Source organism: Salmo salar, chromosome ssa09, assembly GCF_905237065.1.
Source record: "Salmo salar chromosome ssa09, Ssal_v3.1, whole genome shotgun sequence".
NCBI classification, from domain to species: domain Eukaryota; kingdom Metazoa; phylum Chordata; class Actinopteri; order Salmoniformes; family Salmonidae; genus Salmo; species Salmo salar.
The window spans coordinates 38,107,633-38,127,086 of NC_059450.1; the positions used below are offsets into that span (position 1 = coordinate 38,107,633).

The following is a 19,454-nucleotide window of genomic DNA, read 5'->3' on the forward strand; positions in this document are numbered from 1 at the left end:
CAGCACTAAGATCTAGGAGCACGAGGACAGACACAGAACCTCGGTCTGACGTCATTAAAAGGTCATTTACCACCTTCACAAGTGCAGTCTCAGTGCTATGATGGGGTCTAAAACCAGACTGAAGCGTTTCGTGTACATTGTTTGTCTTCAGGAAGGCAGTGAGGTGCTGCGCAACAGCTTTTTCTAAAATTTTTGAGAGGAATGGAAGATTCGATATAGGCCGATAGTTTTTTATAATTTCTGGGTCAAGATTTGGCTTTTTCAAGAGAGGCTTTATTACTGCCACTTTTAGTGAGTTTGGTACACATCCGGTGGATAGAGAGCCGTTTATTATGTTCAACATAGGAGGACCAAGCACAGAAATCAGCTCTTTCAGTAGTTTAGTTGGAATAGGGTCCAGTATGCAGCTTGAAGGTTTAGAGGCCATGATTATTTTCATCATTGTGTCAAGAGATATAGTACTAAAACACTTTAGTGTCTCCCTTGATCCTAGGTCCTGGCAGGGTTGTGCAGACTCAGGACAACAGAGCTTTGGAGGAATACGTAGATTTAATGAGGAGTCCGTAATTTGCTTTCTAATGATCATGATCTTTTCCTCAAAGAAGTTCATGAATTCATCACTGCTGAAGTGAGAGCCATCCTCTCCTGGAGAATGCTGCTTTTTAGTTAACTTTGCGACAGTATCAAAAAGAAATTTCGGATTGTTCTTATTTTCCTCAATTAAGTTGGTAAAATAGGATGATCGAGCAGCAGTGAGGGCTCTTCGATACTGCACGGTACTGTCTTTCCAAGCTAGTCGGAAGACTTCCAGTTTGGTGTAGCGCCATTGCCGTTCCAATTTTCTGGAAGCTTGCTTCAGAGCTCGTATATTTTCTGTATACCAGGGAGCTAGTTTCTTATGACAAATGTTTTTAGTTTTTAGGGGTGCAACTGCATCTAGGGTATTGCGCAAGGTTAAATTGAGTTCCTCGGTTAGTTGGTTAACTGATTTTTGTCCTCTGACGTCCTTGGGTAGGCAGAGGGAGTCTGGAAGGGCATCAAGGAATCTTTGGGTTGTCTGAGAATTTATAGCACGACTTTTAATGCTTCTTCGTTGGGGTCTGAGCAGATTATTTGTTGCAATTGCGAACGTAATAAAATGGTTGTCCGATAGTCCAGGATTATGAGGAAAAACATTAAGATCCACAACATTTATTCCATGGGACAAAACTAGGTCCAGAGTATGACTGTGGCAGTGAGTAGGTCCAGAGACATGTTGGACAAAACCCACTGAGTCGATGATGGCTCCAAAAGCCTTTTGGAGTGGGTCTGTGGACTTTTCCATGTGAATATTAAAGTCACCAAAAATGTGAATATTATCTGCGATGACTACAAGGTCCGATAGGAATTCAGGGAACTCAGTGAGGAACGCTGCATATGGCCCAGGAGGCCTGTAAACAGTATCTATAAAAAGTGATTGAGTAGGCTGCATAGATTTCATGACTAGAAGCTCAAAAGACGAAAACGTCGTTGTTCTTTTTTTTGGGGTAAATTTAAATTTGCTATCATAAATGTTAGCAACACCTCTGCCTTTGCGGGATGCGCGGGGGATATGGTCACTAGTGTAACCAGGGGGTGAGGCCTCATTTAACACAGTAAATTCATCAGGCTTAAGCCATGTTTCAGTCAGGCCAATCACATCAATATTATGATCAGTGATTAGTTCATTGACTATAACTGCCTTTGAAGTGAGGGATCTAACATTAAGTAGTCCTATTTTGAGATGTGAGGTATCACAATCTCTTTCAATAATGACAGGAATGGAGGATGTCTTTATTCTAGTGAGATTGCTAAAGCGAACACCGCCATCTTTAATTTTGCCCAACCTAGATCGAGGCACAGACACGGTCTCAATGGGGAAAGCTGAGCTGACTACACTGACTGTGCTAGTGGCAGACTCCACTAAGCTGGCAGGCTGGCTAACAGCCTGCTGCCTGGCCTGCACCCTATTTCATTGTGGAGCTAGAGGAGTTAGAGCCCTGTCTATGTTCGTAGATAAGATGAGAGCACCCCTCCAGCTAGGATGGAGTCCGTCACTCCTCAACAGGCCAGGCTTGGTCCTGTTTGTGGGTGAGTCCCAGAAAGAGGGCCAATTATCTACAAATTCTATCTTTTCGGAGGGGCAGAAAACAGTTTTCAACCAGCGATTGAGTTGTGAGACTCTGCTGTAGAGCTCATCACTCCCCCTAACTGGGAGGGGGCCAGAGACAATTAATCGATGCCGACACATCTTTCTAGCTGATTTACACGCTGAAGCTATGTTGCGCTTGGTGACCTCTGACTGTTTCATCCTAACATCGTTGGTGCCGACGTGGATAACAATATATCTATACTCTCTACACTCGCCAGTTTTAGCTTTAGCCAGCACCATCTTCAGATTAGCCTTAACGTCGGTAGCCCTGCCCCCTGGTAAACAGTGTATGATCGCTGGATGATTAGTTTTAAGTCTAATACTGCGGGTAATGGAGTCGCCAATGACTAGGGTTTTCAATTTGTCAGAGCTAATGGTGAGAGGCTTCGGCGTCTCAGACCCCATAACGGGAGGAGTAGAGACCAGAGAAGTTTCGGCCTCCGACTCCGACTCGCTTAATGGGGAGAACCGGTTGAAAGTTTCTGTCGGCTGAATAAGCGACACCGGTTGAGCATTCCTACAGCGTTTCCCTCCAGAAGCCATGAGAAAGTTGTCCGGCTGCGGGGACCGTGCGAGGGGGTTTATACTAACGTTACTATCTGTACTTACTGGTGGCACAGACGCTGTTTCATCCTTTCCTACACTGAAATTACCCTTGCCTAACGATTGCGTCTGAAGCTGGGCTTGCAGCACAGCTATCCTCTCCGTAAGGCGATCGTTCTCCTGTATATTATGAGTACAACGACTGCAATTAGAAGGCATCATGTTAATGTTACTTAGCTTCGGCTGTTTGAAGTCCTGACGAACCATGTCCAGATAAAACCTCCGGGGTGAAAAAGTTGAATGAAAAAAGTTGAGTGAGGGAAAAACTAAAAATATACGGTAATGAAAAAGTAAAAACCGTGAAGTAGTCAGGTAGCAAAGTAAGATCGGCAACAAAACGCACAGCAGCACGTAAACAAGTCTGCAAGTAGTACTGTAGGCTAGCATACAGATTCACATCCTACATGGTATTGTAGGCTAGCATACAGACTCACATCCTACATGGTATTGTAGGCTAGCATACAGACTCACATCCTACATGGTATTGTAGGCTAGCATACAGACTCACATCCTACATGGTATTGTAGGCTAGCATACAGACACATCCTACATGGTATTGTAGGCTAGCATACAGACTCACATCCTACATGGTATTGTAGGCTAGCATACAGACTCACATCCTACATGGTATTGTAGGCTAGCATACAGACTCACATCCTACATGGTATTGTAGGCTAGCATACAGACTCCGCTCTTAGATCTATAGACTACCATGGTGGACAGACATGTCTCAGACATATTTATGGTCTGTAACACACACAGTACACACACACACATCAGCACAGTATAGGGCAATGTCTGGCACTACTCCACTATAGGATCAACTTAGTTTCAGATGGTTTTCCTGGAACCCCTCTGATGACCTTGCCTGATAATGTTCTCTGACTCATTATTCAGTTTGACTACATGCTGTGAGGAGGAATGTCTGAGTTGAATGGGTTTTGAGGAATTGGACTCAGAAGGTTGACAAACCAAAGTTCCTCCCTACTCTACCCCCTCTCCCCCTCCCCTACCACCCACAGTCACTCGCCACTCACCTTTCAAATTTCCTGTGAGGGGGACGACGCTTAAGAACTATTGTTGTGGGGGATTAGTGAGTTTGTGTGTGTGTGTGTGTGTGTGTGTGTGTGTGTGTGTGTGTGTGTGTGTGTGTGTGTGTGTGTGTGTGTGTGTGTGTGTGTGTGTACTGTGTGTGTACTGTGTGTGTTACAGACCATAAATATGTCTGAGGCATGTCTGTCCACCATGGTAGTCTATAGATCTAACAGAGGAGTCTGTGTGCTAGCCTACATTGCAGACACACACACACACACACACACACACACACTGGATTTTCCCGTGACCCCCTTCAACCCCATACTGAGACAGCTGACCCGTAGGAAGAAGTAACCATGGCAACCCTTTTGTCCCCTAGATGCAGGAGTTGGAGCTGAGGGTGACAGAGTCTGACCAACGGGCTGAGAGTGCTGAGAAACAGGTACAGTACAGTAACAGTCTGCCAACCACATTTTACAATCACAGCTTCTGTAGGCTTGAGTAGCTTTCTCTCTCTCTCTCTCTCTCTCTCTCTCTCTCTCTCTCTCTCTCTCTCTCTCTCTCTCTCTCTGTGTCTCTCTCTCTCTCTTTCATCATTTCTGCACTTCCCTCTCTATAACAGTTGAGGCTCATCTTGCAAACTTGATTTAGTCTCCTGCTCTACTGAGGGTTCCAGAGTCCATTTGTTCCCACCTATCTTGTGAGTGTGAACATGTGTGTGTGAACATGTGAGTGTGGACATAGTTGATGATGTATTACAGATCCATGTCATGGAAGAGAAGCTGAAATATGCAAACGTACAACCCAGCGAATCAGAGAACTCAGTGTTCAGAAGGTACCAGGACCTGACGAATCAGGTGCAGGAGAAAGATGCAGTGATAAAGAGATTAGAGGTGCAGCTGGAAAAACAGGTATGGAAGCTATAGAGTGAGACCTAAATGGTATCCTATCCCTTAGACAGAGCCCTATGGACCTTGGTCAAAAGTAGTGCACTGTATAGGGAATAGGGTACAATTTAGGATGCACCCATAGATAAGAAACATGGAAGACACATTTCAGTTGAATGCATTCAGTTGTACAACTGACTAGGTATCTCCCTTTCCCTTATTATGTCCATTCATGTTCATAATATGTACTGTAGGTTATGATGAGTCACTAACCATGAACCGTGTTTTCTTGGCCTCTAGATCTTAGTCAGAGCCCAGGAGGCTAAGATCATTGAGGAGAAGGCTGCTAAAATCAAAGACTGGGTTACGTTTAAGCTACGAGAGGTAAGCGTAGCTCGGATACACTATGTACTGTGACATATACATCCTATAGGGACCAGCCACGTCAAAGATTAAGCTTTCTTTGCATTAGCTCAACGTAAACCCAAACCCAAACCCAGCTTATGATCAGTGGTTAAAGACAAAATAACAGTTAACCCCAAACTGTCACTAATTGTCATCTTCTTTCTGCGCTGTGTTTCAGATGGAGATTGAGAACCAGCAGCTGAAAATGTCCAACCTGAAGCAGGCAGAACAGATTATGATGCTGCAGGACAAACTGCAAGGTGATCCACAGGAACTTTAGTTCATCTACCCAGCACCTCACCCTCTGAGAGTACCACGCTCCATTTTAACAAAGCAACACCCACAGGCCTTCGACGCCAGCCAGCTGTTATCACAGCATTAACAACTGTCATCACATTTTTCAATTGTTATCCACCTAAAGTCATGCAAATGGTCTGGTTGAAGTGGCATAGGATCTGTACGAGTGGGAGTATGTAGATGATGAAGAGGGGCCCAGCATAGAGCCCTGGGGCACACCACAATCTATGTTACTTTAATAGTATCAAAGCCTTATCACCTTAGTGATAGATGATTAGTAGTCAAGTGTGGGCCTATGTTCTACAGTACATGTTGTTATATTGTCAAAGGTTGCTGTTGTGTCTCTACATTGACTATATTTTGTCCCCTCTTGTCCAATAGCTCTCCTGGAGAAGCCTTCATCCCCCCTCCCCCCCACCTTTCCTTCCACAGACACCCACCAGGGACCCTCCAGCCCTCTGTACCCCTCATGCTGTCCTGGGACCTCACCTGTCCAGGAGGAAACAGGCTGGGGGAGACAGACAGGTCCAGGGGACAGAGCAGAGCAGCCCTGTAAACCCAGAGGGGACAGAGGAGACACAACAGGCCACGGCACTGTGACAGTAACCCTGCCAGACACTCCCTCTCTGGGCAGGGAGGCTGGGGCTGGACCTGGTAGTCCTGTTCCAACCACTGGAGGTCAGGACCATCCACTATGTAGCGCTACTCCCAGAGATCACTCCGCGGACGAGCTCAACAGCAGGTTCCGCTCCCAACGTCTCCACTCTTCCTCCTCTTCCTCTTCCTCCTCCTCATCTTCCTCTGCCTGTGAAACAACCCACGGGGGTCCCAAGACCCCTGATATCCCTACCTCCACCCCCAAAAACCCTCTCCTCTGCCGCTCTCCATCTAACTCCCACCCCTTCCAGACCCACACCCAGCCCCTGGCACTACCCTCCCATACTGGGACCAGCATGACCCTACCCAAGGTGTGTTAAGTTCTATGTATATCTATTTATGTATATATACACTACCGTTCAAAAGTTTAGGCTCACTTAGAAATGTCCTTGTTTTTGAAAGAAAAGCACATTTTTTTGTCCATTAAAATAACATCAAGTTGATCAGAAATACAGTGTAGACATTGTTAATGTTGTAAATGACTATTGTAGCTGGAAACCACATTTTTTAATGGAATATCTACATAGGCGTACAGAGGCCCATTATCAGCAACCATCACTCCTGTGTTCCAATGGCACGTTGTGTTAGCTAATCCAAGTTTATAATTTTAAAAGGCTAATTGATCATTAGAAAACCCTTTTGCAATTATGTTAGCACACCTGAAAACTGTTGTTCTGATTAAAGAAGCAATAAAACTGGCCTTCTTTAGACTAGTTGAGTATCTGGAGCATCAGCATTTGTGGGTTCGATTACAGGCTCAAAATGGCCAGAAACAAAGACCTTCTGAAACTCGTCAGTCTATTCTTGTTCTGAGAAATGAAGGCGATTCCATGTGAGAAATTGCCAAGAAACTGAAGATCTCATACAACGCTGTGGACTACTCCCTACACAGAACAGCGCAAACTGGTTCTAACCAGAATAGAAAGAGGAGTGTGAGGCCACGGTGCACAACTGAGCAAGAGGACAAGTACATTAGAGTGTCTAGTTTGAGAAACAGACGCCTCACAAGTCCTCAACTGGCAGCTTCATTAAATAGTACCCGCAAAACACCAGTCTCAACGTCAACAGTGAAGAGGCAACTCTGGGATGCTGGCCTTCTAGGCAGAGTTGCAAACAAAAAGCCATATCTCAGACTGGCCAATAAAAATAAAATATTAAGATGGGCAAAAGAACACAGACACGAGACAGAGGAAGTCTGCTAGAAGGCCAGCACCAGAACCAAAAATCTCAAATTTGGACTCATCAGACCAAAGGACAGATTTCCACCGGTCTAATGTCCATTGCTCGTGTTTCTTGTCCCAAACAATTTTCAAATCAAAATCACTTTATTTGTCACATGTGCCAAATACAACAAGTGTAGACTTTACCGTGAAATCCTTACTTACAAGCCCTTAATCAACAGTGCAGTTCAAGAAGTGTTTAGAAAATATTTACCAAGTAGACTAAAATAAAAAGTAATAATAAAAAGTAACACAATAAGAATAACGAGGCTATATACAGGGGGCGCCGGTACCGAGTTAGTGTGCAGGGGTACAGGCTAGTTGAGGTAATTTGTACAGGTAGGTGGGGGTGAAGTGACTATGCATAGATAATAAACAGCGAGTAGCAGCAGTGTACAAGAGGGGGGGGGGTCAATGTAAATTGTCCGGTGGCGATTTTATTAATTGTTCAGCAGTCTTATGGCTTATGTCTCCCTGTAGCGCTGTCTTAGGTGTCTCACAGTACGGACATTGCAATTTATTGCCCTGGCCACATCTGCAGTCCTCATGCCTCCTTGCAGCATGCCTATGGCACGTTCACGCAGATGGGCAGGAACCCTGGGTATCTTTCTTTTGGTGTTTTTCAGAGTCAGTAGAAAGGCCTCTTTAGTGTCCTAAGTTTTCATAACTGTGACCTTAATTGCCTACCGTCTGTAAGCTGTTAGTGTCTTAACGACCGTTCCACAGGTGCATGTTCATTCATTGTTTATGGTTCAAGGAACAAGCATGAGAAACAGTGTTTAAACCCTTTACAATGAAGATCTGTGAAGTTATTTGGATTTTTACGAATTATCTTTGAAAGACAGTGTCCTGAAAAAGGGATGTTTATTTTTTTGCTGAGTTTATACGTATATATATTAATGTGGCCCTATACACCTGTAATTATGGTACTCTCTCTCCATTCCTTGTATTTGTACACGAGCCGTACGATTATTTTTACTGTTTGACTGTTCCAATGTGTGATGGCCGCTCTGGAGTGGGATGTTATCAGTCAGTAAACTTAGTTGAACTTGAACCTCATCAATCAATCAGTCAATCAATCAAATGTCAATCAATAATGTCATCTATCTTTGTTTGTGAACTAACAGGTGCGGACGCCTCTGACCCCACGAGACAGCATCCAGCTGGTGAAGAAACACTACAGTCAGCCCCAGCCTGGAGGTGTGGACCGGCTGCACCACCTCAACGCCCCCAGTCAGCCCCAGCCTGGAGGTGTGGACCGGCTGCACCACCTCAACGCCCCCATTCAGCCCCAGCCTGGAGGTGTGGACCGGCTGCACCACCTCAACGCCCCCATTCAGCCCCAGCCTGGAGGTGTGGACCGGCTGCACCACCTCAACGCCCCCAGTCAGCCCGAGCCTGGAGGTGTGGACCGGCTGCACCACCTCAACGCCCCCAGTCAGCCCCAGCCTGGAGGTTATGACCGGCTGCACCACCTCAACGCCCCCAGTCAGCCCCAGCCTGGAGGTGTGGACCGGCTGCACCACCTCAACGCCCCCAGTCAGCCCCAGCCTGGAGGTGTGGACCGGCTGCACCACCTCAACATCCCCATAGACATCATGACTGCTTCCAGCACCCAGGTAAAGGGGTGAGCATGCTCAACTCTATCCTGTGGTGTAGAAACAGTGAGAGTGTGCTTAAAGTCAACAGTCGGTCACATGACAACGATAAAAAGGTACCCGGCTGCACTCAGTTGATGTAGTTGCAATTGAAGTAATTGCTTCTTTTTTCATCTTTGCACCCTGCAGAGCCTTGCGTCTCCCTCCACCTGCAGTCACTTCCTGGTGGAGACAGATATAGATGACGGGCTGCCTGACAATATGGAGGGGGTGGTAGAGGGGGCAGAGGGTCCTCCCCAGGAAGGAGTGTCGTTTGTTGGGTTGGCTGAGGGTCTGGAACTGCTGGATCCGGAGGTTCTGAAACCCCCCACCCCACCTCTGCACCGCTTCCCCTCCTGGGTGAGAGAGAGAGAGAGAGAGAGAGAGAGAGAGAGAGAGAGAGAGAGAGAGAGAGATCCAGCTGGTCCTGGGGCTGAGTTCACAAACCTGTTCTACTAACACACTGAAGCGTCAGGACCAGAACATCCAATCAATCAGAATAAACCAAATTACAACACAGTCAAAACAAAACTACTTTGCTTATTGGGAAGCACAAACACAAAGCAAAATGCAGTGCTATCTGGCCCTAAATCGACAGTACACTATGGCTAAATATTTGACCATGGTTGCTGATCAAAACCTTAGAAAAACCTTGACAAAGTACAGGCTCAGTGAGCACAGCCTTGCCATTGAGAAGGGTAGACACAGGAAAACCTGGCTCCCTGTAGAGGAAAGGCTGTGCAACCACTGCACAACAGCAGAACCTGAGATGGAGCTGCATTTCCTGACAAAATGTAAAAAATATAAAACAATTAGAGAGTGTCATTTCCCCAAATTTGAAACCCTTATTCAAGGTTTCAAAGGCCTCTCTGATGAGGATAGGCTACCCGTCCTGTTGGGGGAGGATGCAGAGAGCTGTGTGTTGACAGCGCACTACATTGCTGCATGCCATAAGTTGAGGGACAGTGTCTGACAGACCAATAAACCTGCACATGTTCTCTACTGTATGCTTATTGTTATTGTTGAATGTATGGTTATTTTGACCCTTGGTTATTGTTGTTACTGTTGTCCTATTGACAATTATGATTCTAATTTTATTATTTATTTTTATATTGTAAATATCCAAAATAAGCTTTGGCAATATGTATATTGTTACGTCATGCCAATAAAGCGAATTGAATTGAATTGAATTGAGAGAGAGAGACAGAGAGAGAGAGAGAGAGACAGAGAGAGAGACAGAGAGAGAGAGAGAGACGCAGAGAGACAGAGAGAGAGAGAGAGAGACGCAGAGAGAAAGAGAGAGGCAGAGAGAGAGAGAGAGCTGGTGGAGTGTTCTTTGCCATAGTCTCATATCTGTGTGTGTGTTCCTGTTGTTGTGAGCAGTCAAAGTCATGTTATAAAACACACATACACATACTCATGCTTACACAATGATCTATGTGCTCTACAGGAGAGCCGTATCTATGCTGTGGCCAAGTCAGGGATGACAGTATCGGAGGCAACCGCAGGAGCCAGAGGTCCTGGTCCAGGTGAGTTGCCTACCATGCTGATGTTGGAGAGGACTGTCTGGAGGAATCTCAATTGCAGTTCCTTGTTTCCTCACGAGGAATCAAGGAATTGCAATTGAGATTCTGTGTCTGTGGTGGAACATTATGGGGCCTGTCAGTACTCCTTTTGATGTCACATCTTCCTGTCTGAGGGGGTGACACCTGTGCAGGTGTGATCTGGGAAGCTTTAAGGAGCTCTTTAAAGAGATGTTTAAGAGCAGAACCCTGCTTTTTAATCAGCTGTGATGAAAGGATAGGACGTACACACAGTAAGACAGACTATAATTATATACTGCTCAAAAAAATAAAGGGAACACTTAAACAACACATCCTAGATCTGAATGAAATAATGTTATTATATACATTTTTCTTTATATAGTTGAATGTGCTGACAACAAAATCACACAAAAATAATCAATGGAAATCCAATTTATCAACCCATGGAGGTCTGGATTTGTAGTCACACTAAATTAAAGTGGAAAACCACACTACAGGCTGATCCAACTTTGATGTAATGTCCTTAAAACAAGTAAAAATGAGGCTCAGTAGTGTGTGTGGCCTCCACGTGCCTGTATGACCTCCCTATAACGCCTGGGCATGCTCCTGATGAGGTGGCGGATGGTCTCCTGAGGGATCTACTCCCAGACCTGGACTAAAGCATCCGCCAACTCCTGGACAGTCTGTGGTGCAACGTGGCGTTGGTGGATGGAGCGAGACATGATGTCCCAGATGTGCTCAATTGGATTCAGGTCTGGGGAACGGGCGGGCCAGTCCATAGCATCAATGCCTTCCTCTTGCAGGAACTGCTGACACACTCCAGCCACATGAGGTCTAGCATTGTCTTGCATTAGGAGGAACCCAGGGCCAACCGCACCAGCATATGGTCTCACAAGGGGTCTGAGGATCTCATCTCGGTACCTAATGGCAGTCAGGCTACCTCTGGCGAGCACACGTCTGTCACGTGCTCAGTGTGAACCTGCTTTCATCTGTGAAGAGCACAGTGGCGAATTTGCCAATCTTGGTGTTCTCTGGCAAATGCCAAACGTCCTGCACGGTGTTGGGCTGTAAGCACAACCCCCAGCTGTGGACGTCGGGCCCTCATACCACCCTCATGGAGTCTGTTTCTGACCGTTTGAGCAGACATATGCACATTTGTGGCCTGCTGGAGGTCATTTTGCAGCTCTCTGGCAGTGCTCCTCCTGCTCCTCCTTGCACAAAGGCGGAGGTAGCGGTCCTGCTGCTGGGTTGTTGCCCTCCTACGGCCTCCTCCACGTCTCCTGATGTACTGGCCTGTCTCCTGGTAGAGCCTCCATGCTCTGGACACTACGCTGACAGACACAGCAAACCTTCTTGCCACAGCTCGCATTGATGTGCCATCCTGGATGAGCTGCACTACCTGAGCCACTTGTGTGGGTTGTAGACTTCGTCTCATGCTACCACTAGAGTGAAAGCACCGCCAGCATTCAAAAGCCACCAAAACATCAGCCAGGAAGCATAGGAACTGAGAAGTGGTCTGTGGTCACCACCTGCAGAACCACTCCTTTATTGGGGGTGTCTTGCTAATTGCCTATAATTTCCACCTGTTGTCTATTCCATTTGCACAACAGCATGTGAAATTTATTGTCAATCAGTGTTGCTTCCTAAGTGGACAGTTTGATTTCACAGAAGTGTGATTGACTTGGAGTTACATTGTGTTGTTTAAGTGTTCCCTTTATTTTTCTGAGCAGTGTACATCTCGCTGCATCACAAACATCTCATGTTTTCTGCAGAAAAACCACAGTACCCTGCCGCAGGACCATTCACTCACCTGATTTACAAGAACATCACTGTACCCGTGTATACCACACTGAAAGGGGTAAGTACCGTACTCTACAGCAGCTCCAACTGTGTCCAACTGACAATAACATATCCACTCCCTATGGACTGTGGTATGTGCTGAGGAATATCTAAAAGTGTCTTCTGTCTGTCTGCAGAAAGCCACTCAGATCAGCAGTGTGCCCCTGCATGATGATGACTCTGGTTCAGAGGATGACAGTGGCTCTCTGGCCAGCCTCAGGACCTCCACCCTGGGCCCAGAAAGGAAGAGCAGCACCCCCGGGAGCCCCCGTGCCGTCAAGAGGGGTGAGAGGGTTTACTTTACTTTAATTCTTTTTTTTTGCACACTTTAAAAAGTACAACAATATAACATATAACACAAGGTACGTGCAAATAAGCTGTGAGTCAGCTGAATGACCTGTTCCTGTTTGGACTTCTGACCTTTGATCCCTCCAGGTGTATCCATGTCATCCATTAGCTCTGAAAGTGACTATGCCATCCCTCCTGACGCCTATTCCCTGGAATCTGACTACTCTGAGCCAGAACACAAAGTCCAGAGAACATCTTCATACTCCTGCGAGAGCCTGCGAGAGCCTGTGAGTGACCATTTACAGTCCGATATGGTGCAGTACGGTGCCATGCACTAGCCACAGTAGAATATAAGACACAAGGACCCCTTCTACTTCACTGGAGATACACTAGGACTCTTCAGCTGTACTGAGCAGCTGTAAAGGACAACATGAAAATAAACTATCGGTTGAGACTTCTAGCTCACTCAGGAAAAAAAAAAAAAAAAATATATATATATATATATATATATATATATATATATATATATATATATATATAAATAGATAAAAGAGAAGCAAATGGGTCTGATGTGTTCAATTAAATGGGGAACGAGTGATTTCTTTAAGTTTCTTAGATGCTCAGATATGTTACGTTATGTGCGCATGCGCAGCTTCACTAGAGACTTAAATTACAGCACCTGGTAATCACTTGACCGCAGACAATCATCAGGAGCACACAGCCCGTTGGTATGTAACTGCGAACTACTCAGTCTAGCATTAATGTTTTAAGTCACTTATATGTTTGTGCACTGAACGTTTACCTCACTGTGTCGGTGTTAGTTGGCCGGGAGTAACTTGTAGCTCGCTGGGTGCGGTAGCTCAGCGACCCAGATGCTATATAGCATTAGGCTAATATTATCAGCCATTTGCATTGTGCTGATTGTTCGGAGCACTCTGCTGGTTTCTGGTGGCGGTGGTGATAGCGGTGGTTTGGTTCGGTGATCCATGGTGGAGTGCCGCATTATGTTGCGTTTGTGCGTGTGTAAAACCTTTGGACGAGGCATGTGGTGGCATGGGTTCTGTGTCCTGTGACAGCGTCCATAACAACCTGTGATGGCAGAGTCACTGTGCGCATGCTCCTCTGGCGCTGGGCATTCTGGGTGATGTAGTCGGTGCTGTTTTAAGCCAGATTTGCCACATCTTTGATGGTGTTGCAGGCTTATTTGATTTTCATTATTTACATTATTATTATATTACTTGAATAATATATTATATAATATATCTGAACAATATATTGTCATTATTTGTTTGTTGTATTTGAGGTTTATGACCTGTGGTCATTTGATTTAAAATAAAATTAAGGACAAAACACGAGTCATGACATTGTGTGCTTCCTGGTGAGCCTTTTCGGAGGGCTAAATAACAAAAAATCCGTACAGTCATAAACCACGGTTCTCCTTTTACATGGATAATGCAAGGGCTAGAACATTCGTCACGAGACTAACTTCTGATAAGCAAACAGTCCACCCATAAAGCTGTCTGCTCATCTGCTGACTTACTAGGCAAATCATTAATGAGTGAAAGCCAAGAAGAGGATAGAGTCTACAGTTAAAGGACTACTTAAAACCCAGTTCGCAGAAAACACTTGAGCTTGAGTAAAACGCTAGAAAAGTTGGCAAGATGGCAGCATCAGAGGAGGAGCTGGAGAGGCTAAAACAGAAGCGGTCAGCAGCCCAGACTGCGTTCACTAGAAGAGCCAATTACCTCACCTCCAGAGCTAGTGCACTGGGGTAAAGTGAAATGAGAAGTGAGTGGAGGAACTTTAAAGTGGATCACTCCAGAGTCAGAGATGCAGGGTTTGAGTATGCCACGGCCCTGAGAGAGGTGGACGATGATGAAGCCAAAAAGAAGGCGGAAAACATTGATGGAAAAACAGCAGAATGTGACTGTAAGTTTGATGAAACTGAATAAATCATCCTGATCAGCTTCTGGACAAGGTTCGCTGAGGCGGAAATTACCACCCTCACTGAAGAGGCTGGATCAGCCATGGACCAGGCCGAGGACACCGACCACCACCATATGACCAGGAGGGAATGTGAATTGATTCATAGGAACCTGGAACGGGAGGTCTACAACTTCGAACGAGGATTGGATGAGTGGAAAGATTTGATCCCTCGGTCCAAGGCAACAGATTCAAAGGACCAGATCCGGAAGTTGAAGAAAAGGCGTGAAAACTGTGGGATGAGTGGGCATGGAAAGGCGGTTCTCAATCCGACGACGAAGAGATACTGGGAAAAGTGACAATTGTGGAGCAGGAGGAGCCAGTTGGGACTTACAACTACAGGCCCCAGATCAGCCTAGAACGTGCACGCTTGCCCATGTTTGCTGGTAATATGAGGGATTACTACCGCTGGAAAGCGTAATGGGAGGACTTGCAACGTCTGGGAAACCCTCATGGATTGGAAAATGTGAGAAAATTCCATCTCTTGGGAAGCCTAGATGAAAAAGTCAAGAGAGACCTCGTATTGTCCAGCTGTGGATCCACCAACGACGTGTTCAGGATCCTGGGCAACAAGTACGGAAATAAGCCAAAAATAGTGCTGCTGATTGCACAAGAAGTGCAAGGACTTTGCCCCATCAAAGGAAACCATCCGAGGAAGACAATCGAACTTATTCAAGCCGTGGAGAGAGCTCTTCGTGACCTACAAGTCTTAGGGGAGGAAGATGCTGTGAAGAACCGAGTGGTTGTGCAGTCGATTGAAAGTAAGCTTCCTGACTCCCTGAAAGAAAAGTGGTTAACACACAAAAATGACCCTGGAAGCGGGTTTTCACCACGCAACCACTTTGACTGTCTACTGCAATACTTGAAGAAGCAGGAGGACATTCTCGAGGAGCTAGACCAGCTACAGCCTAGCCCGGCGGAAAATACTGAGAGGTCGAGCGAAAAGAAAAAGGAAAGGAGGGCATTCACCAGAGCCACATCAGGAAACACCCTAAAGGGCGCTCAACCAAGCTCATGCATCACATGTGGAGACAACGAGCACGGAGGTAGGCTGTTCGCCTGCAAGGTCTTCAAGAAGCTCAATCTGACAGGCAAGAAGGCTCAGCTTAGGAGAGCAGGAGCATGCTTTAAGTGCTTGCGCCTTCATGGTGACGATGGCGGCTGCACACAAAAGTATCTATGCTCAAAGGATGACTGTCAGAAAGAGGGCTCTTCAGACCACAATTACTTGCTCTGTCCAAAGTCACAGATCAAGAAGAAAGAGGAAAAGAGCGGAGAGCAGAGCAATGCAAAATTGGGGAAAAGGGGGCTTGGACTAACCTACAAACAGGAGGAGCTCCTTGCCAAACTTTCTCCAGAGCTGCGAGCAGAGTTCAAAGAAGCCTTTTCAAATAAGATCACGACAAAAGTGTGTGCTAGCATTGGTTGTGAGCCAAAAGAGTGCCCTGTCATAATGATGCTGTTGGATGTGACGACAAACTCTGGCCAGCTAGTCGGTACGTTGATTGATCTCGCTTCAGATACTAATTATATCTCTAATAAAGCAGCAGAGCGTCTCAAGCTAAATGGTGAGATCATTAAGTTGATTGTCCAAGGTGTTGGGGGGATGGAGAAAACCATTACTACCATGAAGTATACCCTGAGGCTGAGAGTAAAAACTCCCAGAGGTACAATAGCAGAGCACAAACTCCTCTGTTACGGCTTGGAAGATGTTGCAAAGGTGAACCAAGCTGTCACGCCACAGCAACTGCAGAAGTTCTTTCCAAATGTTCAACTCAAGGATTTGGTCCGGCCCGAAAAGATCGACCTGTTGATTAGCCACAGGGAGGGTTGCCTGGTCCCACAGCCAGTCAGAGTAGTTGGAGACCTCGTCCTCTGGGATGGTCCCCTTGGGAAGACTGTTGGTGGAATGCATCCTGACCTCTTTGAAGTGATAGACCTAGCAGTGCACAGGTCTGAAACACATTTCGCTAGGTCAATGAGAACAGCTTCAAGGGCGTACAAAGAGATTATCGTGAAGACGGGAGGACCCAGTGGAGTTTCGGTGGAAGAAGAAGACACAATCCTCCGAAACACTGCAACTACCAACAAATACGTTTTTGAATGGTTCAAGTGGGACAGTATTGGTGCCGCCTGTGATCCTCAGTGTGGTGGCTGCAGATGCGGTAGGTGCCCCCCTGGAGGCAAGGAAATGACCCTAGGAGAGGAAAGAGACTTGGAGAAAATAAAGGAATGTCTCACCTACGTGCAAGCTGACAAGCACAGCGAATCCCCTCACTGGGACGCAGCTTACCCGTGGAAAGGAGACCCCACAACGCTGCCTGACAATCGACGTGCAGTGGAAGCGACCTTTTTAAACACTGAGAAACGACTGGAGAGGGAGCCGGAATGGAAGGCTGCGTACAGAGAGCAAATCCACGATATGGTCTCAAGAGGGGCTGCCGTTAAAGTCACCCAGGAGGAAATCGATAGCTGGAAGGGACCTAAGTGGTATATCAGTCATTTAGTTGCTCCTAATCCTCACTCAACCACTACCCCTGTAAGAATTGTCTGGAACAGTAGCCAAGAATTCGTGGGAATAAGTTTAAATGACCTACTGTACAAGGGTCCTCATGTCCTAAATCAGATAAGGGGCGTGCTTCTGAGATTCAGGACTGGGTTGTACGCCGCCCTGGCCGATGTGAAAAAATGTTACAACTATGTCTGGCTAGAAGACAAAGAAGTACACCTCCATCGATTCCTCTGGAGAGACAATCCTGAGGAGGTGATCGAAGTCTTTGCTGTCGTCAGGGTCAACATTGGCGATAAACCTGCTGGTTGTATCGCCCAGGTAGCAATGATAGAAACAGCCAACTTGCCCCAGTTTGCAGCCATGGTTGAGGAGCGCAGAGTTGTGGTAGAAGATAGTTATGTGGATGACATCTTGACGTCCCACAATGACTTGCAGATACTGGAGAAAATCACCAAAGGAGTGGAAAAGATCTTAAAGGCTGGAGGCTTCTCCCTTAAGCCATGGGTCTTATCAGGCCAAAGTGGGAGGTCCGCAACCACAACTGATGCCAGTATCAGTAAGACAACTGTGAGTGTGCCCAAAACGCTGATGTTACCCAACCAGGTGCGGGACGAAGTGAGCAAAGCACTTGGAGTCGGCTATGAACCAGAGACCGACAAGCTTCGTGTGATGACCTCTGTAAATTTCTGAAGAAAGAGAGGAAAGATGAGAACAGGAGTCGATTTGCGCGAAGAGGAAGTCAGAGGTAAAACTCCAAACCCATTGACCCGTCGGATGCTGCTAAGCCAGATCGCTGGATTCTACGACCCCATTGGTCTTGCCACACCTGCAAAGCAGAAAGGGGTTATGCTTGTGAGAGAAGCTTACCAAGAAGCGAGTATAAGCAGTCCAGTTAAGGACACTTGGGATGACCCACACTCACCAAAACTACGGGAGGCTTCCATAAGACTCCTCCAAGAATATGTGAGACTTGCCCAGATCAGGTTCGAAAGAAGCCTCACACCAACTGGAGCCATAGGCCATCCAATGGGAGTCACGTTTTCAGATGGGAGTGAGGCTTCCTACGGCGTGGTGCTCTATCTCTGTTGGGAGACGCAGAATGGGGTCATAGTGAGGCTGGTTGAGTCAAAAGCAAAGCTTACCCCTCTCAACCAGAAAGGAGACGTGATTAAGGCAGAGGTATGTGGTGCTGTCTTTTTGATCCACCTGAGAAAATACCTTGTAAAGCACTGCCGCATCAAGGTCGCACGCTGGGTCCACTTCGTAGATAGCCAAACAATCCTGGGAGCAATTCACAAGGATAGCTATGGCTACCAAACTTTCTTCGCTAACCGCATCGGAGAGATCCAGAAGGTTGGACCAGTGGAAGACTGGAGGTGGATTGAGGGCAACCTGAACATAGCAGACATTGTCACAAGGGGAGCAACTCCTGAGGAACTCGATGAAGGGTCAGAGTGGCAACAAGGCCCAGAGTTCCTGAGTTGGCCTGATGCTGAGTGCCTGTGAAGACGGCCAGTGAGATAGTGACCAGCGTGGCTGATGACGTTAAAAGGTTGCAGAGAAGAGCGTTCTCAGCTGTAGTCACCAGGTCTCAGGCAGAAAAATTCTCAGGCCGCAGCAATACTGATGTTGGGGCAGACTTGCAAGACTCCGCACCGCGACCGCAGATGAAAGACCAAGGTCCAACTCCAGCAGTAGAGAGGCCAAGGAGGAAGCCCTGGGGTGTAGCTCTAGTGCGCCTTGTCGGGCCCGAACGATTCAGTAGCTTGTCTAAATTGTGTGGAACAATCGCCTGGGTTCGAAGAGCGGCAGAATCCTGGCTGAGGACAAGCTACCAAGCCTCGAGCTCAGCAAACTGGGAGGTGAGGGGGCCCAGGCTGTCTGTGGGAGAGAGAACAGCGGCTTTCCAAGACCTAGCCCTTGCAGCCCAAGACGGCGTGAACTTTCAGGATACAACCTTAAACCGCCTTGTTGTGATGAAAGATGACAACAATGGACTCTTACTTTGTGGTGGTAGAGTCCAGTCTTGGAATGAAGACGGAACCGCTGTACCCTTAATCCCGTTCCGGTCGAGGCTGGGGGCCTTGCTTGCGAGGGAAGCTCACGAAGCGAATCATGAAGGGGTGGCTGCCACACTGCTGCACACTAAAAGAAAGGCCTGGGTTGTGCAAGGTCGGAGGACAGTAAAGAAGGAGGTCAACAGGTGCATCACTTGCAAGAAGCAAAGAGCCCGGCTGTGCCAACAAGTGATGAGCGCTCTTCCTCAGGAACGTACCAGTAGAGCGAACCCATTCAAGTATACTACACTAGACCTCTTTGGACCCTTTGAAGTGAGGGACGCTGTTAAGAAAAGAACCAAGAAAAAGGTCTGGGGATT

General features: G+C 46.8%; 1 protein-coding gene across 4 annotated transcripts in view; it reads left to right on the forward strand.

Annotated features, from left to right (window-relative positions):
* Positions 1-19,454, forward strand: part of LOC106611291 (pleckstrin homology domain-containing family H member 1) — a 67,189-nt gene that overhangs the window by 26,203 nt on the left and 21,532 nt on the right. For 3 of the 4 annotated variants that reach the window (XM_045723626.1, XM_045723629.1, XM_045723627.1), the window contains exons 3-13: positions 4,188-4,250; positions 4,570-4,719; positions 4,996-5,079; positions 5,279-5,360; positions 5,779-6,365; positions 8,402-8,893; positions 9,062-9,271; positions 10,362-10,440; positions 12,228-12,313; positions 12,432-12,579; positions 12,730-12,869. In XM_045723626.1, the coding sequence (XP_045579582.1) occupies positions 4,188-4,250; positions 4,570-4,719; positions 4,996-5,079; positions 5,279-5,360; positions 5,779-6,365; positions 8,402-8,893; positions 9,062-9,271; positions 10,362-10,440; positions 12,228-12,313; positions 12,432-12,579; positions 12,730-12,869 (2,121 nt within the window). The remainder of the gene's footprint in view (positions 1-4,187; positions 4,251-4,569; positions 4,720-4,995; positions 5,080-5,278; positions 5,361-5,778; positions 6,366-8,401; positions 8,894-9,061; positions 9,272-10,361; positions 10,441-12,227; positions 12,314-12,431; positions 12,580-12,729; positions 12,870-19,454) is intronic. The other variant, XM_045723628.1, reaches the window with a different exon arrangement.